Source organism: Heterodontus francisci, chromosome 47, assembly GCF_036365525.1.
Source record: "Heterodontus francisci isolate sHetFra1 chromosome 47, sHetFra1.hap1, whole genome shotgun sequence".
In the NCBI taxonomy this organism is placed as follows: domain Eukaryota; kingdom Metazoa; phylum Chordata; class Chondrichthyes; order Heterodontiformes; family Heterodontidae; genus Heterodontus; species Heterodontus francisci.
The window spans coordinates 7,821,343-7,848,186 of NC_090417.1; the positions used below are offsets into that span (position 1 = coordinate 7,821,343).

The 26,844-nt window shown below is 42.0% G+C and overlaps 1 protein-coding gene across 2 annotated transcripts in view; it reads right to left on the reverse strand.

Moving 5' to 3' along the window:
• Nucleotides 1-1,161: 1,161 nt before the first annotated feature.
• The window catches only part of nsd3 (nuclear receptor binding SET domain protein 3), an 84,619-nt gene continuing 58,936 nt past the window's right edge, over nt 1,162-26,844 (reverse strand). For both annotated transcript variants that reach the window (XM_068023097.1, XM_068023096.1), the window contains exons 15-23: nt 25,174-25,330; nt 16,964-17,172; nt 16,295-16,407; nt 14,934-15,203; nt 14,572-14,688; nt 13,120-13,261; nt 12,281-12,387; nt 10,339-10,543; nt 1,162-9,174 (exon numbers count right to left, since the gene is read on the reverse strand). In XM_068023097.1, the coding sequence (XP_067879198.1) occupies nt 8,927-9,174; nt 10,339-10,543; nt 12,281-12,387; nt 13,120-13,261; nt 14,572-14,688; nt 14,934-15,203; nt 16,295-16,407; nt 16,964-17,172; nt 25,174-25,330 (1,568 nt within the window). In that variant the 3' untranslated portion in view covers nt 1,162-8,926. The remainder of the gene's footprint in view (nt 9,175-10,338; nt 10,544-12,280; nt 12,388-13,119; nt 13,262-14,571; nt 14,689-14,933; nt 15,204-16,294; nt 16,408-16,963; nt 17,173-25,173; nt 25,331-26,844) is intronic.

Consider the following 26,844-nt stretch of genomic DNA (forward strand, 5'->3'; position numbering starts at 1 on the left):
CTATTGCAGAAAATACGGAAGTATGGGGTTGAAGGTGATTTAGAGCTTTGGATCAGAAATTGGCTAGCTGAAAGAAGACAGAGGGTGGTGGTTGATGGCAAATGTTCATCCTGGAGTTTAGTGACTACTGGTGTACCGCAAGGATCTGTTTTGGGGCCACTGCTGTTTGTCATTTTTATAAATGACCTGGAAGAGGGTGTAGAAGGGTGGGTTAGTAAATTTGCAGATGACACTAAGGTCGGTGGAGTTGTGGATAGTGCCGAAGGATGTTGTCGGGTACAGAGGGACATAGATAGGCTGCAGTGCTGGGCTGAGAGATGGCAAATGGAGTTTAATGCGGAAAAGTGTGAGCTGATTCACTTTGGAAGGAGTAACAGGAATGCAGAGTACTGGGCTAATGGGAAGATTCTTGGTAGTGTAGATGAACAGAGAGATCTTGGTGTCCAGGTGCATAAATCCCTGAAGGTTGCTAACCAGGTTAATAGGGCTGTTAAGAAGGCACATGGTGTGTTAGCTTTTATTAGTAGGGGGGTCGAGTTTCGGAGCCACGAGGTCATGCTGCAGCTGTACAAAACTCTGGTGAGACCGCACCTGGAGTATTGCGTGCAGTTCTGGTCACCGCATTGTAGGAAGGATGTGGAAGCTATGGAAAGGGTGCAGAGGAGATTTACGAGGATGTTGCCTGGTATGGAGGGAAGGTCGTACGAGGAAAGGCTGAGGGACTTGAGGTTGTTTTCGTTGGAGAGGAGGAGGAGGAGAGGTGACTTAATAGAGACATATAAGATAATCAGAGGGTTAGATAGGGTGGATAGTGAGAGTCTTTTTCCTCGGATGGTGATGGCAAACACGAGGGGACATAGCTTCAGGTTGAGGGGTGATAGATATAGGACAGATGTGAGAGGTAGTTTCTTTACTCAGAGAGTAGTAAGGGCGTGGAACGCCCTGCCTGCAGCAGTAGTAGATTCGCCAACTTTAAGGGCATTTAAGTGGACATTGGATAGACACATGGATGAAAATGGAATAGTGTAGGTCAGATGGTTTCACAGGTCGGCGCAACATCGAGGGCCGAAGGGCCTGCACTGCGCAGTAATGTTCTAATTCTAATTTTGGTTGCCTGCAAATTGTGCCTCGATTAAACAAGCATAGAATACAGACCCTCCATTTGAACACTGAGAACTGTTTATTGAAATCAACGTCAAGCAAGTCTGAATTTTTTCACCTTTCAGGTGAATGAAATGTCATTACAAATCTTCAGAATGAACCTTTGATGGAAGCAAACCATGGCATAATTGCAACTGTAATCTGAAATAAAATTTTCTTTGAGAAAAAGAGCCATCTCAGTGACTAATATACAAAAAGAATTTAAACAATCCTACATTCAAACACATAGAATACAGTCACAGGCTAGATTACAAGCAGTCCAATTAGTGAGGAGAGGGGCAATGTCCACGTACATTCAGTAAAGCTGCAAGTTTTCACACACTGTGCAATTACATTTGGAAATGACAGGTTTAAGAGCAGCATTCTGCAAACTCTGAACAGCAACACCAGATCGTCTTTGCAACAATACACCCCAACTGGTTTGATAAAGGAAGTTAGTGTTAGTGTGTTCCATCAGCCTTCTGAATCCCCAAATCCTGTCTTTATTTGCAAAGCAGCTGGGTCTTCTCCAAAGAGAAAACCTGCTCAGTTGTAACAAGCTGTACAAAAGCCATATTTTAAATAAATGGGAAATATGAAAAGAATCTGCTTTCGATTGCTGTGCAACTTGATCCTATTGTATACAGTATTTGCAAGAAACACTTCACTACTTCATAATGAGCTATATTGACTTGCAATGTCAATATTTCATGGCGATACAAAAATATACTGCAGCACTATCTACCGATAAATAAAATTTAAAAAAACAAAACGGTGAAACGATACAGAACTTTCAAGTAATAAAAAGTATCTTCGACACTTCGTGTGAAGCCAGGTAAAAGGAGAGCGACTGTTTAGTACCAGTGATGATTCTTACAAATCAACGCCCTTGGAGTTGGATTTTAATGTGTTTTCTTTCGCAAATACAACTTTACAGCATCCAAAAGAATGAAGCTTTAAGTGCAACATAATTCCTGAACATTTCTTACTGATACTTTCGAAAAAGACACAAAAACCCTGGCGATGTGGTGTACTAATCCAGATTAAAAACTGAGGATCTATTTGTACTGCAATGTCACTTCGGAGTTGCTGCCTGACTACAGACTCTGAAGGCAATGCTTTCCAAGTGCAATTATGGCAGCCCTTGGGTAGCATTTCCACTGCCATGATGAATTCCCTCAGATACATCTCTGAACTGGTTCAGACCCTACTCTCAAAACATGTTAAAACTGTAAAGGCAGGAAAGGGCCCTCACAGATAAACGTACCCTGGTTAACAACCCATCTCGAAATGGACACTGCAGCTGGCAATGTCACATTCCAAGGAACCCTACAACGAGCCAGCAAGTATCCGCTGAGCTGTCTGCCCGAGGCCTCTACTGCTACAGGATGTCCAGCCTGCCCAACCAGAAAAACATTCCAATATAACGTCACAATCTTACAAAACTAAAGTACAAAATCATAAGTGTGAACTGTAATTTAAAACAATTCTATATACTTATCACAAAGTGCTTTATTTTATGGGGTTTTGTCTATTACCACACACCCCACCCCCCAGTTCTGAAGGTTCAAATTGAGTTCTAAAAGCTGGCACGAGGTCCACAGTCCCCACCAACACCACTCACTTGTACTTTCTTGGTGATTCAATGATTAGATCATGCTTTGAAAATAGAAGAAGAATTGACCTACAGGATCAGTGCAGAAGATCATAGAAAATCATGGTTCTTATTCCCTGCACCAATAAAATCAAGATCAGAGATCCACTGCAAAGCTTACCCTCTTGGCCTGACATCTAAACTGAGTGACAAGCCAGGCCTGCTTTCCAAGATTGTTGCCCTGCTAACACCTCTATGTAATAAGGATGCCCCTTGCACCCATTATCAATCTGTCCTTTTGGCAATGTCATAATCCTCTTCTCTTGTTAACACATGATAAATGCCATTGTTTTCCAGAACTGTACCGAGCCAAGAGCAAGCCAAGACAGGATAACCATTTCCATTGATTACTTCGAGAACTGGTAACACTCTTGCTCAGTCAATCCTGAACAATCCAGTGGACCACCCCAATCTTGTAGAACCTCACCATCCAATGTGCAATCCCTTGCAGAAATAGACCAAATGAGAGAGTTCACCCTTCTGTTTCCCTCAATTCCATCTCCTCCATCCCAACCTGATCAGAACTAATGCCCTTTCATGCAATGTCTCATGGTTTAAGACTCACTAACATAGCGTTTAAAGAAAATCCCAAAATAATACAATAAATTAAGGCAACACCATACATGTGCAGTTGCTCCCATTTCAAACAAAGACTAGATTGCTGAACTTTACCCAAGTTTCCAACTTTTTCTTGGTAGTTTTCATGATAAATGGTTGTATAACTGTTTGACCTGAATCCTTGGCTTTGAAAACTTAGCACATTTAATGTTTCAGTTATTGTGTTCAAAATCTGATGACTAAAAGAAAAGGTCATGAATTCTATCTATATATGAAAACCTTGTGGCCAATTTCATTCTTAATTCGAGCAAATCTGCTTCATCAACCAAAAAGAGTGTTGAGAGATTAGGAAAAAATAGCCAGGGTACAACACAACAAAGAAGAAACTTTCAGACATCCATCTCTCTCTATAGAATGGAACACTTTATAAGCTGAAACCCTGTTCACGTTTCAGATATTTGCACCATTATCCAGTATAAGAACATTTCATTAACAAAATACTCCCCCACTGAAACACTTATGCGGCATTATAAATCTAGGACAATGGTAAGACACCCCTTTTTCATCAGGTAATGGGAAAGCAACTAAAGCAAAATTAGCAGGATGGGGAAGGACACAGGTAAGATACGAATAATAAAACTATGTGGACCAATACTCTTAAGGAAACATGGCTTAGAATATCCTTCTCAACTGCAATTAAGGTTCAAATTTTCCCATTTTAATAGGTCCAGACCCTTCCACTGGATTCACAATCATCCGACCAGAAAGAGATTTTATTTGAAACGGCCATAAAGTGCTGAACACACAGGTGTATTCACATTTTCTGCCTGTTTAGGGGCTGCTTTTTGGGCCTCTGGTTCGCAAAAACTATTTTGTTGAGAAGGTATTCAACAGTGTCAAGCAAGCACATGTAGATTTAAAAATGAATGCCAGCAATCAGCCAGAAATGAGGGAGATTTATAAAGTTGAAAAACTTGCTATCCTAAGATAGGGTCATACTTGCATGCTTTCCTTTTCTGATCATCTATTTTGGAGGAAGACAACATGCTTACATGAAACACTCCTGTTTCAGCTTTGCCCAAGAGGTAATGTGATTTTCTATTGATTCAAAAGAATGCATTTGCAAAAATATTTTTCTTTACAATTGTCCTAAGTATCTGGCATACTCCTGGACTTCCCACTGTTAATACTATCCATCTGTTGAAATGTTCCTCATCCCTTCACTGTAAATACATTCCCCAAGCCATTTGTAATCGTTTGCAAGTCTTTTTCAATGAATTTTACTTTATTCAGGACAAGAAGTTTGAAAACATTAGAGAGTTTGGCAGCACATCTGATGATACTAGCCAGTCACAATAAAAGAGTAAACTTCAACATTGCTCCCCTCCCCTCCCCTGTGCTGGGTTCCAAGTTGGCAGTTTTCTAACTCGGACAGGCTGGGAGACACTAAGTAGCATTTGAGTTTTTGCATGGACATGTTTACATCCTATTGACAGATAAAACCATACCAGTCAACAACAGTCAAAAGTTAGCAAAAAAGACAAGGTGTCTTCCAATCCAAACATTAATCACAGATGGCAGCACACTTTCAAGTTTATGCACTGGAGTTTTAAGAAAAGGGTCAGGGTAGAAAAGGAGCAACTTAACAGATCTATCACCAGCTCACCTGCCCATGCCAAAGAGTTGAAATTCAGTTTTCAAGTAATTCTTTGTGGAAATCAAGTTCAGTTAGGAACCTTTAGCACACCCTTCTCTAAACTGAAAAATATATTTCATCTAACACTTCTTCTTCAATAGACTGCTGAGCAGAGCATGCCAGAAGTAGGATGGGAGGGGAAGATGCATTTTGTCCCACCTGATTTTTCAGACTTAGTTCCGGCCACCAGCCAAGTTAAAGTCATTGCTCACACCTCCCACCATTCTGTGCACTGTCCATGAAAGACTGTACATAACTGTCATTTTAAAACTGCTGCTCAGACGGACACGCACAATTACTGAAAGACCCTTTTTTTAAAAATGGGTGAGTGCATATGGATTTTAACCAATTTATAACACTATTTTAAAAACACTAGCTCTAACTGCAGGAGAAAAAAGATCACCATCCAGGCAGACAAACAGAAGTCCTGCATGGGAATGGTGGCACATTGCACGAGCACATTAACCATGTAGTGTATTTAACGTTACAACTGCACGACAAAATGAAAAGTCTACACAGAGGTACACACAAGATGTTATAAGTTTCTATTTCAGTGCTCTGAGCCAGTTGGTGGCGAGAGATGGGTCAAGTTGTCCAATTATGAAACAAAAACAAAAGGTGGAAATACTCAGCAGGTTTGGATGCACCTGTGGAAAATCAGGAATCAGTCAAACTTTCAGGCTGTGAGCCGTTGCTCAGGACTGCGAGGCAGTGGTCACTGGGGCCGTGGTGACACAAAGGTCCATTGTTACCTGAAAGCATCCATTCAGATTTACTGTGGGCTGCCGATAAAGCCACTCCAGACTATGGCCAGAAGCAACTTTCTTTCCTTGGGATCAATCTTCCCAAATTGACTTACACTGACTGGCTTCCCAATGATACCAAATGCACCACATGCCAGACTACTTGGCCAGTGCTTGGCCAACTCTCCTTCCATTGATTGGAAAGAGAATAAAGCATGCAAAGACATATATACTGCAGCGTTTGTGGATGTAGCTGGGTGACAGATTACTTAGGCTCTTGGCAAATATACCAAGACGTCTGGCCCATAGGTGATGGGTAGATCATGAAACATGGCGACGTGGGACAGGACGCATGGTACCCATCTCCAGCCATACAAATAACTTAGTGCAACAACCCAGTGAGGACAACTAGACATTTTCACACATTCCTTCCATGGGCTTGATTTTAAAAGAAACTTCTGAGAGACTTTCAGCTGTTCTTCTCTTGGATATTGCCCCAGACTCAGTGGAAGAGACAGAGATAAAGTGCACTCACACAAAACTAAAGTAAAAATCTCATTCAAATTGAACAAAGTTGCACGTGAAAATCTTTGTTTAAAAAAAAAAACAGGTAATGGAAGACAAAATGTAAAACTGGGAGAACTTGACGTAGCCCAGCAGACAGAATGCAGCACAGAAACTGTTTTGGACAAAAGCCATCAGGTGGGGGTTGGAAAGAAGACCATTTCAATAACCAGGTCCTGACATTTTCTTCCAGCACGCAGTCTCCTTACTAATTGTTTAGAATGGAAATCTTCCATTGAAAACTTTTCAAAAACCGAGACGGAGAGAGACCACCATATAATGCTAAATCTCAACAGGGTGTAATTGGCCATCTGTCAAAATAGACCAGATGCACATTTCTCATAGTTGGCAGGTCCCACTTGCAGTTGGAGACAGCGCCATACTTAAGTTAGAGGTTGAATGGAAATGGGGAACTGGAATTGAGACAGTAACAGTTCCAGGCAATTTTGGCAAGGGCGGTTGTGGAGGGAGGGGTTGCAGGCAGAAGACCTGCAAACGCAGACCTGTTTGCAACCAGAGAAAGATCCCCCCCTTTCTCATCTATCTTCTGTCAGTTGCTATTTTATCTAACATCGATACAGATGCTTTCCTGCCCCCAAGTCTGCAGTATGGGCTTTATGGAGGCACAAAATAAGCAAAGCAGGGAGGTGGAAATCAAATATTCTCAACCAAAAGATGCATTGGTAAAAGATTGGCCAATCTGTCCTGTAGCTTCACTAACCCATACACATCTCTGCCAATAGGTAGTTGCTGTGTCTAACGTCCCTTGTTGTTGCTGGTTTAAGAATGACTGACACAGCAAGTGATCAGGCAAGGGAGCCTCCTAAAGTAGGCAGTACCCAGTAGTCACTGCTCAGCAAGAGTCATGATCCAGTGGAAGATGATTCAAAATTGGGAAAGCCAAAGGGGAAAAAGATGATCAAATCCAGTCCAAGCAGCTGAGAAAACTTGGCAGTTTTACCGAGAGACATTTTTGCAACGAATACCCTGAATTTGCAACACAGAGTGTAATGGAAGAGGAGGTTTTTTTGCCATTAAGTACAATGTGTGAATAACGCTGAAAAACAAACGTCACATGTTTATTCTAACGAAGTTCTAGTATCAGAACATGATAGGAATAAGGTTATTTTAAATATACAGACATATTTAAATTCTTATTATATACAGGAGTAGTTTATCATAGAATCATAGATTCATAGAGAAGGTTAAGGTGAGATTGAAGAGATGTTCAAAATTATGATGATCAGGAATGCATTGCCTGAAAGGATGGTGGAAGCAGTTTCAATAGGAATGAAGGAGAGGGGGAGAAAAAAAAAAATCGGATGGCTCTTTCAGAGCCGGTGCAGGTGTGATGGGCCGAATGACCTCCTTCTGTGCTTTTCATGATTCTATGACTCTAGGAGTATTTTCACTCAGTAAGAGCATTTTATTAGTTCATAAAACACGCTGTCAAGAGCAAAGATGACACTTTAAGTTTCAGTTTTTAAAAAAAACATGATTTTTTTTCTATCATAATTTTGCTTTTTACATATAAATGTATAAAAATAATAAAATCACGTCGTCAAACTGTAGCCAGAATGGTAGTGCTGATAACAGAAAATACGAACTCCAAAAAGGGCAGAACTCAAAATAAAATGCTCACTTATACATGTGGAGGAAATACAACTGCAAATATTCATAACAATTCAAAGTAAAACCTGGGAAATGTCTTCCATACTTGGGATATCAGACGACATCCGAAGCCACAAAGGACAAAGCTGGGGCTGTTTGCCTTATCTGAACCTCAAATAAATCACTACACTACCAGCTACTATTAAACGTTATACCTGCATACTGTGCTGGGATTTAAACCCATTCATATTCTCTTCCTTGCCCTGTCAAATGTTAAGCTCAACAACTGCTCATCTGGCAATTTAGTATTGCTTCTGACATGGGTGTCGATTTTCCAATCCTGGTCCACTGCAAAAAATTTTCAAGATTAACAAAGTGCTGTACACAATCCATTTTCCATCTTAGACTCGGTGTGTGGGGGGCGAGGGAGAACGGTGGACAGTGGGTGTCACTTTTCCCATTTGGACCACCCAGTGGAATTCCCATTTTTGTCCATTCCTTTCAGTCCTCGGCACACGCCACCCACCTCTCACCCCCCCCACCCCCCACCCCAACAACATCCTCTCAATACTATTCATGCTAATTTCAACATCACTGAAATGAGAGACGTTGCATTATCCTTACATTTTGGTTTCACTGGTCAAGGGCAAGTTTTCCTTCCGACATTAATAGTCGGACACAAATATCACAATGCATGAACAATTTAGAAAAAGACAAAAATGAGCACTGTTTCCTGTCGTGACAATAACTCTTAAAGGACAATTACTAAGTTTGTCACGTTAAGGTGCCCAAAATTTAAACAAAAAAATTCAAAACAATCTTTTGGTCATCTTTACTTACTCCCTCGGAATCTGAGCTTTCCACTCTGCATGATTAACAATCCCCAGAGCCCTTTCTAGTAGAACATTAAAGGTTGCCCTGAAAAGTACTGCAAGTCATTCAGTCTTCATTTGGAAGCATTCACTCGGTGGTTTCCTCACCGGTGTCCTCAGCCGCCGAATTATTCTGAAGACTGACTGAGGATGATGAGTCAAATTCGGCCGGGCAGTTTGGGTCATGCTCTGAACAGCAGAGACGGCCATCCAGCACTGAAGCGGTCAAGGCTCCCTTCTGGTGCTCCTTGCAGTAAGAGTTGGGGCAGAAGTCGCAGAAGGAGGTGGAGGACTTGCCACACTCGTCGCAATGATGCCAAGGGCATTCCCATTTCCCTGGGGATTGAAAGAAAAAAAAACAATCACTTCCTTCAATAAAATTCATTGCATCCTTTCCCCAACTTATAGCCCTCCAGATAATTCTAGCAAATGCTTCATCCCCGCCACCCTCCACGCATCAATGCCAGGACACCAGACCCATCTCCGCCACCCTCCACGCATCAATGCCAGGACACCAGATCCATCCCCGCCACCCTCCAGACATGCTCCACAAACAGATGTGCCTTGTCAGCTGAAGTGAAGCACAGACAGACTCAGGCAATGGCACACAATGCTGTTACCAAAGATTGAGCTCGTGAGATACTTTTGCATTCGGAAAAACAATCAACAGTACAACTGGGGTTTCTTTTGTACCTTCCAAGCCTGGCTCATGAGCCTGGGGAGAAGCTGTTCAGTCCTAAGCCACTGGTGCCAGTGGTTACAGGTTTGTCAGGTGTTGAACGCAAAGAGAGGATTTTGAATTAAGCATTCTGTCACAAAATTGAAATGAGATAAGTGAAATAAAAACAAGAAATGCTGGAACCACTCAGCAGGTCTGGCAGCATTTGTGGAAAGAGAAGCAGAGTTAACGTTTCGGGTCAGTGACCCTTCTTCGGAACTCCGAATGTACGTTTTGTGATATGATTCGAGGCGGCTTCTGAGGATGCTTGAATGAAGAAATGAATCTCACGAAAGTATGAGATTAACAGTTCTGTTGCGGTACCAAGTAAAACTGGTATGACAGAATGGAACATGTGCAGTAATCTGCCTTTTCTTTAAATCACACACTAAATATTAATGTGACCTACAGAAGAATAAATTTACAATAGATATTGGTCGGAACTTCCTCGTGCAAAGGATGACAAGTGTTCAGAATAATCCACCACATTGGGCAGTAGAGTTGCAAACTTAAGAGGCCTTTGAAGCACAGTTGGATGTCATACTAGGAGAGTCAGGGACATAACACTGCCAACAATCACAGCAACTGGCCTTTATGTTGTGTCTTGAAAATACATAACATTTGAACATGCACTAACATCAAAGATGAATGCAGCTAAAACTACACTGTTAATAATGCTTTGGAGTCATGGTAATTTTTTTCTTAACCATTACAATGAGACATCGGTAGAGCATCTATTTCTGAGATGCATAGTCTAAGTACACTGTGCAATTGGTGCTTACCAAATGGTGGTTTGGTCAAGTTTAGGCATGAAAGGTGATATGCTTTGGGGCAATCCTTTTTATCACACATCACCAGCTCGCCTCCATCGCAGCAGCGGTAGCAATAGTCCTCATGCATTTTTCTGACATCTATTTTGGTTTTACGCTTCTTGATCTTCTTCTTCGCATTTTTTGCCTTTTCTTCATTTGCTGTTGCAGCAGCAGTCTGGTAAATCAAAGAGGAAAAAAAAAAATCAGCATTTTAATTTTAACAACCTTTTTCAGAAAATGAACAAATTTTTTTAAACAATGATTCACAAATTTATCAAACTAACATGTCTGCTTTTCCACTTGCACCTCTGTTCACAGTTGCTGTTTTTTTCTGAACTAAATTTTTCATCTTTCTGTGCACCAACATCGCCTGCCATCCTCTTCAGTAATCAGTTGCCTAGCGATTCTGAATTGTCAACATTAGATGATCTTGGCCAAGGTGGGGGCATTAGAAATGATACGCTTGTTTCCAGTGTCCCTAGGTTTGGGAGATGACTCAAGCTCCTGACTGCTATTCTGTGATATCACTCCCTTGTGGAGAATGTGTTAAGTGTTGGAACAAAGGTTAGGCTCAGCTGTGATCCTGTCTGCAATCGAAGAGTCTGCGGAGTCTATCTAGGCTTAGTACATGATGAATGGACTCAAGTGAGGTAACAATCACACACACAACTGCAACCCAGTAACACATCAACATCTTCAAGATGTGAAGGGGAAGCATGAAATTTAATAAAAAATGACCAACTAACATTACAATGGAGTATAACCAGGGCAGCTGAATGACAGTAGTGTACACACAGATCAAGCAATTTCAACTTCAGTCGAAGTTTTAAAAGCAAAATTTAGCTCATGGGATAAACAGCAGCTTCGAACATTAACATAAAAAGCAACCTGCAGATGCTTTAGACAGCATTAAAATATGCTGTAAACGGAGATGAAAGGAATTTTTCAGAAATTGGACACACTCCTGTTCAACAACTAAGCCTTAAAAATGAATAGAATTGAACAGCCGAAAGAATCCAATGCATCCATTTGGTTAGTGAGCCTATCGATACCTGTTCGGTTGTCCTGGAGTTGGGGGAACAGAAAGAGAAAGAAAGAAACCCAGCAATTCCCACTGCACCATGTGGATGTTGGATGCATGGAGAATTAGGGTTAGCTGTAATGCCCCGACAGTAGAACAGCCTACTGATAGCCACTGGCCAGTTACACTGGAGAATGTCTGCTTGGACAACGTACCAGAGGCTAAACAACACTCGTGGAACCATCCAACAATGTTGGTAAGTGCCTTGGGTCAAGGCAGCAAGAAAATGGCATGGGTGTAAATGGACTACACTGGGAACCAGGTGGTCTTTTCCTGCCCTTGCTCTATCTGTACTGCTGTTCCTTTCAGAAATATAGCAGAGAAAAAGCTGCTGACATGAAGAAGCACAAACACATACAAAAATAGGAAGCTCCATGTTGTAGCATGTCAGAAAGAGAGTTTCATGTGTAGATGCAAAGGTAGAGTCTACATCAGCGAAAAAGAGATGCCGCTCCTCATTTATTTATGCACCACATAACAATTAACAACAGAGTTGGGAAATTTCCTGAGACTTGGATGTTGAAGGTTGGTAGTTCTTGGCATATTTCCTTGTCACTAATTGTGTGTGCAGAAATTGTTGTGCTTAAATAACACGACTGCATTTTGACAAGAAATGGACTGCCTGTGAAGCCTTTAGCAACGCCCTCCAGATGTGATAAGCAGCTTCTTTCATTCTCATCAGCCTAGATTGGATTTGAAAGCATCCTGCTTAAACATACTACATTTCCCCATGGTCTCACTTTCCTTTTCGAGCTGAATGCAATGATTGGTTCCAGAAATAAAACACAAATTTCACAAAAGGAAGCCTGGACCAGACCTCATGGCACTCACCTTTGGACGCACACCCAGATACCCACTGCAGTTGGGAGCTCCACACTTACATACCGTCTTTCCATTCCCCAAACAATCCAAATTATAATTGAAGGTTAGTTCAGATCCTGAAGGTAAAACAAGCGGGCATGATTTCAACAAGTATTTAGCACTCTTCTGGGGCAGCAATCCATACATAAGTCACAAGACATGAAACCAAAAATTACAAGCTTGTATTGCTAATGAAATCTGAACCCAGAAATGTAGCAATGCCCTGAAATACATCTCCATCTCTACAATTCTGTGGAAACAGACACAGCAACAGTATTTAAGTAACAATCAAAAGCAGAGGGGAAAATAATACTCTGCAGAGTGAAAACAGTTTTCAACAGGCTCCTGCAACGGTACTATATAACACCTGTTATGATGCCAGAGTTTAAAATCACAGAATGTCACCGGGGAATAACACAGCTAGGAAACATGAACGACATAATATTTGCCAATGTTTTAGCACATCATTTTATCTAACTAGAAAACCACTTGGTTAATTGAAAAGCAGTAATATCACTGGACATGGATATGCTTGGAAACCAACACAAGGTATATATATATTTTTTTTGAAAACAACTTATTTCTTGCAGACCAATAATGGGAAGTGAATTGACATCATTTGGAATGGTATGAATTCCTGTCACTGCAGTTCATGCACTCATTTCCAGCCACTGTGATTCAAGGCAATAAAAGAGGTATGATCAATGGATTTCCGAATAAACTTTAGAACTAATTTCAATTATACAAAGCAACTGCCTATTATCCAGTTCTCCGAAGGACTCCTCCCCCAAGTCCCCACACACACTCACCTGCCCGTATGTCACAAAGTGCAAAGAGTCCAACGCGTGTGTCACCATTCACTGTCCATTTCTGCGTCTCACAGTTTGGATTGCAACTATGGTTCATGAAGCGAGAGTAATTGCCTTTGGGCCCAGCATCAATGATCCGATCCTGGAAAAACACCAATGAACATTTCGTTTCGGCTTCACTCTTGACTGATGACAATCTACTGGATATCTGAAGCCTTTTCTGTTTCGAGCTTACAGAATAACTCCTATCATGGTGGAAGTACCCAGTTGACGAGTGAATATTTTTTCTAAATTTGAGTTATGTAGTAGCTAACTGACCCTGAACTCTGAAAATACAATGCTTGGAGCCATCTGAAGAACAAAATGAAAATAAGTCTAGATTGTTCTTCATTTTAGAGTTTGCGCAAAACAGTTTAATTCAGGACCTTAATTTCTTTGCCAACAATGGCATGAAGATAGACACCAAGGGAAAAGGTGCGACATAAAGTTGATGTATGATGATGCCTCCAATAGATACAATGCCATTACTGAAAATATTTCCAGGTGATGCTAGGAATTGCTGTGTATTAAGGGAGTTACAACACACTGAACTACTATCAAATAGCAGAGTCTGCTCAGACACCATAATTAGGCTTCAATTTCTTTATCATGAGGAGCCAGCTTTATATCAACACTATCGCTTGTCTCTTCTCAGTAATATCAGCTGACATCCAGACATTGGCACGGAACTCTGAACAAAGGAATCACAAGAGAGGAGGACCACCACAGAGACCGGAACTTCACAAGGCCAGCAAAGCTAAAACACTTTTCGTCAAAATGTGAGTGCAAACAGCTTCCTGGTACTGAAGCAAAAGCAGCTTTACAGTCTACCAAGCTATTTTTTGCAGTTCTGGACTGTTTTTGTCCACTCATGAGTGTTTACTATGCTTATTGTTATTCATGAAGCCAATAGGTGAATCGCTAACTTGTACCAGGGTTCTTGACCAATACCATTCCAGCTGACTGAAGGAGAGGTGCACATAATCCAGCCTGACACTTCAGTGCAGTCCTGAGGGAGCACTCTGCTGACAGACTTGCCATCTCCTGGATGAGACGTTAAACCGAGGCCCCATCTGCCCTCTCAGGTGGACAGAAAAGATCCCAGGGCACAATTCCAAAAACAGCTGGGGCTTTTCCTCATTGTCCTGGCAAATATATATCTCTCAACGAACATGACTGAAAAACAGACTGTGACGTTTTCGTGGCACATGCTGCATTTGTGCATGTGCCACAGCAGCGCCACCGAGCGGTAGCGTTTTCGGCAAATGCAGCCTTAAGTAAATAAAAACAAGAAATGCTGGAACCACGCTGCCAGACCTGCTGAGTGGTTCCAGCATTTCTTCTTTTTATTTCAGATTTCCAGCATGCGCAGTATTTTGCTTTTATTACAGCCTAAAGTAAATGCTGCCTTACCTTGGTCAAGGTCAACAAATAGAAATTGGTAACGTTGCTTTCGTGAGCATGTTTTATTCGGTTTCTGCATTCTTCTTCATCAATCAACTCACCAACATACTCAGTCACAAATTGACCCTGCATGCAAGAATTACAGATGAGTCTTTGGAGAACATAGAAAAGGTGCTTTGAACAGCAGTCTCCCTCCCACCTGCACAATGCATTTTCTGGAACATCTGTGTAACGTTCAGTACGTTGCACCATAAACATCTCTATTCACCCATATATGTGGATGGCAAACATTTTATCTAGGGACTACACACGACTCTCATGACACAGCATTCTTGGCAAGTCAAAGAAAGGAATGCGCAAAGAGAAGTCACCTTTTTAATGTCTACTTTCGTACAGAGGCCCCAGCCACGTGCTTCTGTTCTCACAAGTTCTGTCTCAGGGTACAGTCGCTTGGAGAAGTACTGATTCAGACAGCTTCCTCCAGCAGGACAGACAATGGGATGGCATTCGTACATCAGAATCCGGTTCAGACATTCTGAGTCCAGTCCGCAAGGGTTTTCGTCAGTGGGCTTACAGTTGCAGCGTGGAATTTCTGACAAATCAGCAACGTGGATCTGTACTTTCCCAACTGGTTTGTTGGTCTGGCGTAGAAAGAAGACAAGTCAAAGTGCTGCATTTTATTCATCCAGATACTTCATTTTAGCAAGATTTCTTGCATTTGAACAACTTGTACAAGTTCACTTCTGCCTAACAGCTGAAGTACCACTGAGTTGGACAAAAACTATAACATAAGTAAAAGCGCAGATTTGCTCTACTCATACCAATGTTAAACTGAAAAAGATCAAGATGACACTGAAATGTATATTAAAAAAAAGTCAATGGAGTCTTGAGCCATGCAAATCAAGAGATCTGTGTAATGACTGTCCATCTGTGCTGATCTCTGCTATCGGCCCTTAGCGCTTTCTAGGGTTAATCTGGGAGGGAAAATCTAAGTAGCCAGTGTTCCTGCTCCTGATCACTGCCAAAAGCTGTAAAGTGACTGCGTCGGAATCATGATGGGCTGCAATTGCTACCTGCCACCCCCTCCTTCCGAACAGTACCCAGAAGGCCTGTTGAGTTCTAAAGAGCCAAAGTTCGTGGCCAAAGACTTCCATGTTGGCTGCACATTCCCCAATCTATTATTTTAATGGAACAAATCACCATTTAAGATACACAGGAATGTCTCCATGAGGGGGGAGGAATGCCAATCTAATGCTCGACACGTTCATTTCTAATCCAATGACTAAGCTCCCGTGAAGAATGCTCCATCGTCGTGGGGCTGTCAGCACTCTGACGAACTGCACTCCAAGTGAAAGCCAGCGCAATGCATAAGGGGGATAAAGAAAATATAGAGAAACAATGCAACATGCTACTGAGAGACATGAGAATGAAATGCCTATTTATGATCAGAGAGCAAGTTCAACTTGTCAATGGTCCTGTTATTAGCAAATGCTGCCAAATCAAGGTTAATGGTAATTTTATTTTAATAGGAAAAATGCTGCAGTGTGGTACAGGCAGTTCCTGTCTGATTTCTACGTCTGAAAGAGGCTGCCCACTATGAAATGGAAACCAAGTGTAAAATGATATATAAAAATTACTTTTTTGAAAAAAACAATTAAATTCTTCAGCAAAATATGGAAACAATCTCAAGAGGTGTAGGTCAATTTCACTTTTCATTACTGACAGGGCTTACTTTAATGAATTTGTATGCCGGTGGCTTTCTTTCGTTGCGTTCATTTTCTAGTGCTTCCTTGCTCTCTTTCAGTAACTTGAGCTCTTGGAATCGTTTAGCAGCTTCTTCCAGTGCTAGGAGTGGCAGAAAGTAACATTTTTATTTGGGACCACTTTTGCCTCCCCATTCTATATGATAGCCGCCATTGAATTTAAGGGATTGTTGCTACGGAGCGACTGACTAACATTCTACTGTTGCTACTGGCACAGAGCTGGTTAGCTCCAGTAATGGTTCAATTCCCAGAAATGCAATAACTACAAAGTAACTGCATCCAAATTCTCAGTAAAAAAAAAACCCGGTAAAATATTGAAAAATCATGCACTTCAGCTATTCCTCCTCAACATAAAAAGATTTCAGGAGCATTCTTTAGACAGAGATGAAAAATGTTTGAGGGAGGGATCCCCTTTCTACACTAGAATTGACAGGTTGACTACTGACAGGTTCCAATGGTTATGGAGATGCCTCCAAGCTGGAATATTTCATTACCTTGCACCTAGAGCTTGAAACAAGGAAGCAATACAAAGCAGCTAATAAATGAGTGAGAAATGTACAAAATTGTCTCTTCGAGACCACAGGCTATTAATTTAGCATTAGGGAAAGACATGTCTGCTTGTATTCCGAAGATTTTACCTTTTTTGAAAATCTCGTTAATACCACCAGCTCGCCCATCGGAAACGTTGCCCTTGTCTCCTTCTAAGTAAGGAAAGACTCTGCCCTGATGCACCCAATAGTAATCATTCGATCCAAAGAAACGCACAGGGAATTCTCCTATATGGTGCTTCATTGCTTGAATATTAAGTGGCACAGATTTGGGATTACAAACCTCTGCTGGCCACCACCTGAAACAAACATCAGGGTAAGGACAACTGCAAAGAAGCACGGGTCATTACCACGTCACACACGGCCAACTGTATGGCACAATGACTTATCAATAATCTCAACAATACGTGCATTGACAAACAGGAGTGGTTTCAGAAATATGCAGTCTTTCCTTAACTGTCTGTCACTGACCTCAAACAGCAAAAAGGAAACATTCTATGTATCAGAATCTTGGAAAAAGTGGGCAGCCTGTTTGAATCTTTGCAACACAAGAGGTCAGTTGCACTGTTCGGATGGACTAAATCTTCACAGAAAACCAAACATCATGATTCACTTCTCTTGACCTTTCCATCTCCTGTGCTCTCGACTCCCATGGTGGCCATCATTGCCAAGGTCATCTCTGACCTATATACATTTCCAATCCCACTTCCTTCTGCTTCTGTTCTTGGCTGCAACTCTCTTCCAAGCCACTTACACCTGCACTTTCAAACTCCTAATAACTGACACTTTGGCCCTCAATTACCACATCTTTTGTTGCTACTGATTTACTCAATCATTACCTCACCTCCATCTCAGATAACGTCTCCTGAGCAAAACCATACCTATTACCCATCTCGGGCACTCCCCTAGTCTGGTCCCCATATTCACTTCCTCAAGTCTAAGGAACACAGACTTGAAAGTATTTGGTAACAACTGTATGAGATATACATCACCAGACCTCGCTTGACCACATCAACTCTCAGGCCTCGCTCCCCTTGGCCAAACCATACAGTACTACAGGATAGGATGGGTATGGATTTAAAAGGCATTCACAGACTCTGGAAAGGTAAGGGAGGTTGGTTAAGGGTGGTAGTTGGCAAGGACAGAGAGTTTGAAGGTGGAATACAAACAGAAAATGTTCGAAATACTCAGTTGATATAGCAGCATCTGTGGAGAGAGGAACATAGTTAATGTTTCAGGTCAATGACTGTTCATCAGAAACCTTCATTCGAAGTTTGACGGTGAGTTTTTCGGAAAGAGGCTAATAATGGTAGCTTAGAAAGGGAGGGGGACAGTGAGGAGACAGAATTATTTACACTGTCAGTCATCAAGCAGAAGTGCCAGGAAGGGAAGTTGGGAGGTCAGTAGTTAATGGAAATGGGTGAAGGATGGAGGAGATATAACTCCTTTGTCCTCTTGGGTATTTCCACCTTGAACCCAACAGTGATTGACATTTTTCATGTGCTGAGGTACTGCCCTCTCAACTTCCCTGCTAAACCCTTCTGCTTTTCCAACTCCCTCTCTTCCTTTATGTCCTCCTTCAATTACCAAATCTTTGACCAGAATTTCAGACATTTGCCTCATATCACCTTCTTTGGCTCAGTTTTTTTTTGACATCTCTGACACTTTGGGACATGTTGCGGCCACTAGAGTGTTGTTCATTGATTCTTACAACATACATCAAAATTTTTATATCATAGAAGGTGATAACACAGGGAGAGTCACTGTATCTGTGACAGCTCTTTGACATAACCAGTAACTCAACCCTCTACCTCCTTCTGTCTCCATCAACATCTATCTTTCTCTACTAATATAATTATCCAATTTTCCATTCAAATGGCACAATACTTTTGCTTCAATTCAAACAGCAAAGCATTCCAAGCTCCCACTTTGTTAAGGAATGTTGCTCATCACTATCCATTTACTTCATTCTCTAACACTCCTCCCATATTCTTTGACACACATTGTGCAACAGAACAGGAGATCCACTAGATTTGCTTTTTGATCAGACTTTCCGATTAGAAATTTCCCCCCGCCACCTCCCACCATGTTATTTATCAAGTTCATCAACTTTCAGTAACTCATGAAATGTAGTTGCCAAATTTCATGCAAAGGCAGCTTGGTACAAGAAAAACACTACATTTATTGTTTCCTGAACTAAACTTATTCGAAGGATTTTCTTTTCAGAACTGTATTTACAACCAGAGGCTTTTGTCAAGCTAGTATAACAGGTATAAAATGTGAGGCATTTCCAAAAATCAATTTTATGAGCTGTTCACACTGTTAGCCAAATGTAGAGGTGTTGTAATGTGCACTTTATTGATGAAAAGTCATTAACCTGAAGCATTAACTCTGCCTCCCTCCACAGATGCTGCTTGACCTGAATATTTCCAGCATTTTCTGTTGACACAGCAAGTACTGGTTTAACATGCCTACTCCTTTTTTGCGGCAGTGGCGCAGTGGTTAGCACCGCAGCCTCACAGCTCCAGGGACCTGGGTTCTATTCTGGGTACTGCCTGTGCGGAGTTTGCAAGTTCTCCCTGTGACCGCGTGGGTTTTCGCCGGGTGCTCCGGTTTCCTCCCACTGCCGAAGACTTGCAGGTGATGGGTAAATTGGCCATTGTAAATTGCCCCTAGTGTAGGTAGGTGGTAGGGAATACGGGATTACTGTAGGGTCAGTATAAATGGGTGGTTGTTGGTTGGCACAGACTCGGTGGGCCGAAGGGCCTGTTTCAGTGCTGTATCTCGAAATAAAATAAATTAATGGTGGGAGCCAGCAACATGGACTTAGAGTACCAATTCTACGAGCTCTAAAGCATTCCCTGGTCTAGCAAAGCCAAGGCCCGTGCAGAGTTCTATCTTGCAGTGTCTATCCACACCCCGTTCAAATAAGCGAAGAGTCTATCACACACTTCACCAACAGTTTTTCAAACTTTTCACTTGGTACCAGGTGCAGTAGTCCTGCAGCTGATGTGAAGCACAAATGATGCGAGGCTCTACCTTTGAAGTGGCCTCTCGTTGTTTACTGATACTCCGTGTACTATCAGATCAGCTACATCACTCTTGAATTGCACTGTAGTTAGAGGCAATGGAACAGGGAAGTAATTTAATTTATAAAGATGATGCAGAAGAGGTGTGCTGTTAAATTGCTTTGGTTATTATACATCAGGGAGAGAGATCTGGTTTTGCTTCTTGGTATATTTGCAGGTGAACCACATCAAATTGACATTGATATGCAGAGAAACCACCTTCTGAATACAGTACAAATTTGGTCAGTGGACAGAGAGTCCATTTGGTACAAACTTTAAAGAAAACATTTATTATGGTGATACTCAGATGAGCGGACAATCCCCTTCAGTGCCATGCCAGAAACTGCATTCACACAAAAAAAAGGAAAAGGAGGTGGTGTTGCGCTGATAATAAGGGATGGGATCAGTACATTAGTAAGGGAGGATCTCAGATCGGAACAACAAAATGTTGAATCCGTTTGGGTGGAGCTGAGAAACAGCAAGGGACAGCAAACATTGGTAGGACTTCTTTATCGGTCACCAAACAGTAGTGGTAGTGTGGGGCATGACGTTAATCAGATTATCAGGAGAAGCATGTAGCATGGGTGACTTCAATCTGCATTTAGACCAGGTAAACCTAATGAACACTAATGCTGTGGAGGACGAGTTTCTGGTGTTAGGGATGGTTTTCGAGAGCAGTACGTTGAGGAACCAACTGAAGAACAGGCAATTTTAGATCTAGTATTATGTAATGAGAAAGGGATAATTAATAATCTTGTTGTAAAAGAACCTTTAGGGATGAGTGGCCATAATATGATAGAATTTTACATGATGTTTGAAAGTGAGGTAGTTCAATCTGCAGCCAGGGTGTTAAATTTGAACAAAGGAAGTTATGAAGGTGTGAGGGGTGGATTGGGAAAATACATTAAAAGTTATGACAGTACATCGGCAATCGATAGTCTTTGAAGAAATATTACATAGTTTACAGCAACTATACATTCCTTCAAGGCACAAAACCCCCAAAAATAAAGGAAGTCAACTGTGGCTAACAAAGAAATTTAAGGATTGTATAAGATTAAAAGGCCTATAAAGTTGCCAGAAATAGTAGTGAACCTGAGGATTGGGAGGATTTTAGTACACAGCAAAGGAGGACCAAGAAACTGATAAAGAAATGGAGAATAGAATATGAATGTAAGCTAGCAATAAATATCAAAACAGACTGTAAAAGCTTCTAAAGTTCTGTAAAAAGGAAACGTTTGGCTAAGACAAATGTGGGTCCATTACAGGCAGAGTCAGGAGAATTTATAATGGGGAATACAGAAATGACAGAGAAGCTAAATATTACTTTGTGTCTGTCATCATGGAGGAAGATACAAGAAGTTTCCCAGAAATAGAGATTCAATGGATTAGGGGGAATGAGGAATTGAAGGAAATTAGAATTAGTAAGAATATTGTATTGGACAAATGAATGGGGATGAAGTTTGATTCGTCCCCAGGACCTGATATTCTACATCCTATAGTGTTGAAAGAGATAGATATGGAGAAGTGGATGCATTGGTTATCATCTTTCAAAATTCTATAGATTCTGGAGCGTTTGCTGCAGATTGGAAGGTCGCAAATGTCACGCCACTATTTAAGAAGGGAGGGGGAGAGAAACCAGGGAATTACAGACCTGTGCGACTTACATCAGTTGTTGGGAAAATGCTAGAATTTATTGCAAAGGATGTGATAAATAGACACTTGGATAATAATGATCTGATTGGGCATAGTCATGCGCGATGCCAATATCATCACCCTCTATAAGAAGGGTGACCGCGGTGACTACAACTACTGTGGAATTTCCCTGCTCAGCATATTGGGGAAAGTCTTCGCTCACATCGTTTTAAACAGACTCCAGAAGCTGGCTGAGCGCGTCTACCCTGAGGCACAGTGCAGCTTTCGAGCAGAGAGGTCCAAAAACATGCTGTTCTCCCTTCGCCGGCTACAGGAGAAATGTCGTGAACAACAGATGCTACTCCACGTTGCTTTCATAGATCTCACCAAAGCCTTTGACCTCGTCAGCAGACGTGGTCTCTTCAGACTACTAGAAAAGATCAGATGTCCAACAACGCTACCAAGTATCATCACCTCATTCCATGACAATACGAAAGGCACTATTCAGCATAGTAGCGCCTCATCAGACCCCTTTCCTATCCTGAGTGGCGTGAAACAGGGCTGTGTTCTTGCACCTACACTGTTTGGGATCATCTTCTCCCTGCTGCTCTCACATGTGTTCAAGTCTTCAGAAGAAGGAATTTTCCTCCACACAAGATAAGATGGCAGGTTGATCAACCTTGCCCATCTAAGAGCGAAGACCAAGGTACGGAAAGTCCTCGTCAGAGAACTCCTCTTTGCTGACGATGCTGCATTAACATCTCACACTGAACAGTGTGTGCAGAGACTCATCGACAGGATTGCGGCTGCCTGCAATGAATTTGGCCGAACCATCAGCCTCAAGAAAACGAACATCATGGGACAGGACGTCAGAAATGCTCCATCCATCAATATTGGCGACCACGCTCTGGAAGTGGTTCAAGAGTTCACCTACTGAGGCTCAACTATCACCAGTAACCTGTCTCTCGGTGCAAAAATCAACAAGCGCATGGGAAAGGCTTCCACTGCTATGTCCAGACTGGCCAAGAGGATGTGGGAAAATGGCTCATTGACATGGAACACAGAAGTCCGAGTGTATCAAGCCTGTGTCTTCAGTAGCTTGCTCTACGGCAGCGAGGCCTGGACAACATATGTCAGCCAAGAGCGAAGTCTCAATTCATTCCATCTTCGCTGCCTCCGGGGAATCCTTGGCATCAGGCGGCAGGACCGTACCTCCAACGCAGAAGTCCTCGAGGCGGCCAACATCCCCAGCATATACACCCTACTGAGCCAGCAGCGCTTGACATGGCTTGGCCATGTGAACCGCATGGAAGATGTCAGGATCCCCAAGGACACATTGTGCAGCGAGCTCACCACTGGTATCAGACCCACCAGCCGTCCATGTCTCTGCTTTAAAGACGTCTGCAAACGCAACATGAAGTCCTGTGACATTGACCACAAGTCGTGGGAGTCAGTTGCCAGTGATCGCCAGAGCTGGCGGACATCCATACAGGCGGGGCTAAAAAGTGGCAAGTCGAAGAGACTGAGCAGTTGGCAAGAAAAAGACAAGCGCAAGAAGAGAGCCAACTGTGTAACAGCCACGACAACCAATTTTATCTGCAGCGCCTGTGGAAGAGTCTGTCACTCTAGAATTGCCCTTTATAGCCATTCCAGGCACTGCTCCACAAACCACTGACCACCTCTCGGCGCTTACCCATTGTCTCTCGAGACAAGGAGGCCAAGGAAGGAGGGTACAGTCAACATGGATTTATGAATGGGAAATCATGTTTGACGAACCTGTTGGAGTTTTTTGAGGATGTTACTAACAGAATTGATAAAGGGGAATTGGTGGACATGGTAGACTTGGATTTTCAAAAGGTCTTTGATAAAGTCCCCCACAGGAGGTTGGTTAGCAAAATTAAAGCACATGGGATAGGAGGTAATGTACTGACATGGATTAAGGATTGGTTAACAGGCAGAAAACAGAATGTAGGAATAAACGGGTCATTCTCGCGTTGGCAGACTGTGACTAGTGGGGTACCGCATGGGCCTGGCTGTTAAAAATACGTATCAATGATTTGGATGTGGGGACCAAAAGTAGTATTTCAAAGTTCGCAGATGACACAAAACTAGGTGGGAATGTGTGTTGTGAGGAAGATGCAAAGCGGCTTCAAGGTGCTTTGCAAAGACATGGTGAGTGGGCAGATGGAATATAATGTGGAAAAATGTGAGGTTATCCATTTTGGTAGGAGGAACAGATGTGCAGAGTATTTCTTCAATGGTAAGAGATTAGAAAATGTAGATGTACAAAGGGACCTGGCTGTCCTTGTCAATAAGTCACTGAAATCTAACATGCAGGTGCAGCAAGCAATTAGGAAGGCTAATGGTATGTTGGCCTTTATCGCAAGAGAATTTGAGTACAGGAGCAGTGAAGTCTTGCTTCATTTGTATACAACCTTGGTTAGACCGCACCTAGACTACTGTGTGCACTTCTGCTCCCCTTACATTAGGGAGGATATTATTGCCATAGAGGGAGTGCAGCAAAGGTTCACCAAACTTGTTCCCGGGATGGCGGGACTGTCCTATGATGAGAGATTGGGGAAACTGGGCCTGTGTTCTCTAGAGTTTCTAAGAATGAGAAGTGTTCTCATTGAAACCTACAAAATACTGAAAGGGATAGACAGGGTAGATGCAGCTAAGACGTTTCCCTGGTTGGGGAGTCTAGAACCAGGGGACACAATTTCAAAATAAGGGGGAAGCCACTTGGGACAGAGATGAGGAGAAATTTCTTTACTCAGAAGGTTGTGAATCTTTGCAATTCTCTACCCCAGAGGGCTGTGGAAGCTCAGTCAGTGAGTATGTTTCAAGCAGAGATTGATAGATTTCTCAATACAAATGACATAAGGGGATATGAGGATAGCGTGGGAAAAATGCACTGAAGTGGATCATCAACCATGATCATATTGAATGGTGGAGCAGGCTCGATGGGCTGAATGACCTACTCCTGCTCCTGTGTTCCTCAAGATCTCAATAGTTGTAGCACATTCAGCTCCAAGTTAACAAAGATACAATCTATTCCATCTTAGTACTGGATTTAGGGACATTTTCAAGACTTACAGATGAACTGGCTAAGAAATGCTAATGACTGCAGGATTCATTTTTCAAGTTTATTCCGTCATGCAAACCAAGTTGATCAAATTACTTCAGCCTAGTGGAGTTAACGTAACGTGGAGGACAAAAGGTGCTTCAGTAAAATGCATCCAAACTCATGATTTTTGCCAGTTAATGTTTTATGTTGCTATTTATGACTTTATTCTTCAAAGGAGTTTAGAGCTATTAGAATTGTCAACTTTAAACACTTCAGACTCTTGCAAAACACTCAGTGCGAGGAAATACCTCTGCTCACTCCCTCTCCATCTACAACTCAAAGATATTACCTAAACTGCACTCTTAAAAAAAACAGAGGAAATGAACCAAACTGACACAAATTATAATCACATTTCAGCTCAACTGCTGCTATCAGTGTGCAAAATATAATTTCTAATTCAATGCCAGTGTCTCCTTTTAAAAGAGGAATAATTAAAGCTCTTTGCTATATCAGAAAATAAACAAGTGACTTACCTGTAGATGCCCAGCTTAACCCAGACTATTTCCTTGTAGCGTGATTTCTTGCCAGTCTTACAATCATTGCAATACCAGTTCCCTTCTGGCATTTCAATCGTCAGGCATTCAGGATGGAAAGAAGCTGGACAGGATTCACAGCACAACAGGCGGCCACCTTGACACACAAGGAAAGTTTTCTTAGTTACTTGCAGAAACGGTTTTATTAGTGCTCACCATATTTCAGTTGCACAGACTGAAATTTGCAAGGTCATCTGAAGCAATGCTCCACAAGAAACACTTTTCAGCCAGTTCATCATCATGCAGACACAGATTCCCTCACTTCATAGAGGCATCCCATTTTTAACTCTAAGTATAATATTTTTTCAATGTCACAGATTCAAATTAAACAAGCCACAACAGACTGACTTGAACTTTATTTGCAAAATTTAATGGTGATGTATAACCTCAACCTTTTTTCATCTGCAGTGCTGAAAGTTTCCCATGTGAAGGGATTCTTTTTTGTGGAGTTACACAAAACTGTCGTGAAGGTGCTTCATGAACCCGAGGTATAGTAATGGGTGCCAGGGCTGGTGGGCACTCCCAGTCCCAGTTCGCACAAATCTACTCAAACCTCTTAATGCAGTAAATTTTGGATTCATGTGTGTCAGGCAAGCAAATCCATACAAATGCTCAGCTGCATGGAACTTGTCCCAGGCATACAGCTCATCACAGGAAGAACACAGAGGAGAAGAATTTAGAGGCAAGGAATATGAAGGCACCATACTTTTGCCAGAGCTCAAAAGGAAAGTTTCCCAGTTCACAGTTGTTAATGTGAATCTCAGTGCAGACGGATACTCAAATCTGCCCAGTGCAAATGGCATGAGCAATCATGTGTTGACCAGACCACAGCAGAGGGTGGGTTCCCAGAGAATAATGAAGCCAACTTATCATGCAGAAATGTACATTCTTTCAGTGGAAGCACAGGGCAGCTTTGTTATGAGAGAAACTGATCAAGGCATGCGATTTCATCACCACCACCGCACCACCCACCCACTTAGGAACAGTGCGTAGAGATGACAGCAGTTGAAGATCAATAGAGGCATAAGATGAAATGACAAACATTGCAGTGGCAACATAAAACATGCTCAAGAACTGTTTCATTGCTGGCAACTCCCTCACCTTATGAGAACAAAAACAGAAAATATCTCCCTGGCTTTTGTCTTCTCCCTTAAGTTACATGCATTTAACATTGGAAAGACTCTCAACTGGCAAGAAAAGGGGTGGAAATTTAATTTGGGCTGTAGCACAGAACGTGGCATTGCTTAGGCTGCCTTCTATCTTTCTGACCTAACATTCAATCCGTTGAGGTCAGTAGAACTGAACAACAGGAGGGGCAGATAGCAGGCAGCCAATGTGATACTGTGTTTGAAAGCTAACGCCCAATTCAAATTTCTATCTGCTATTCTTTATGAAAAAGTGCATTTTGTTTTTTTTTTTAAAGAGAGCATCAACAAGCAAAGAAGGATTCTCCTCTATTCGGCCACAATCTGTAACTTGCCAGCAAACCAGCTTGTCCATATAACACACAAAAGCATGGATGCAGCATTCTCCAGTTAGCTGGATGGACAGAAGTGAAGCATAAGAACTTGGATTCACTGCTGACCTTTGAAAGTAGCATACTAATAACAC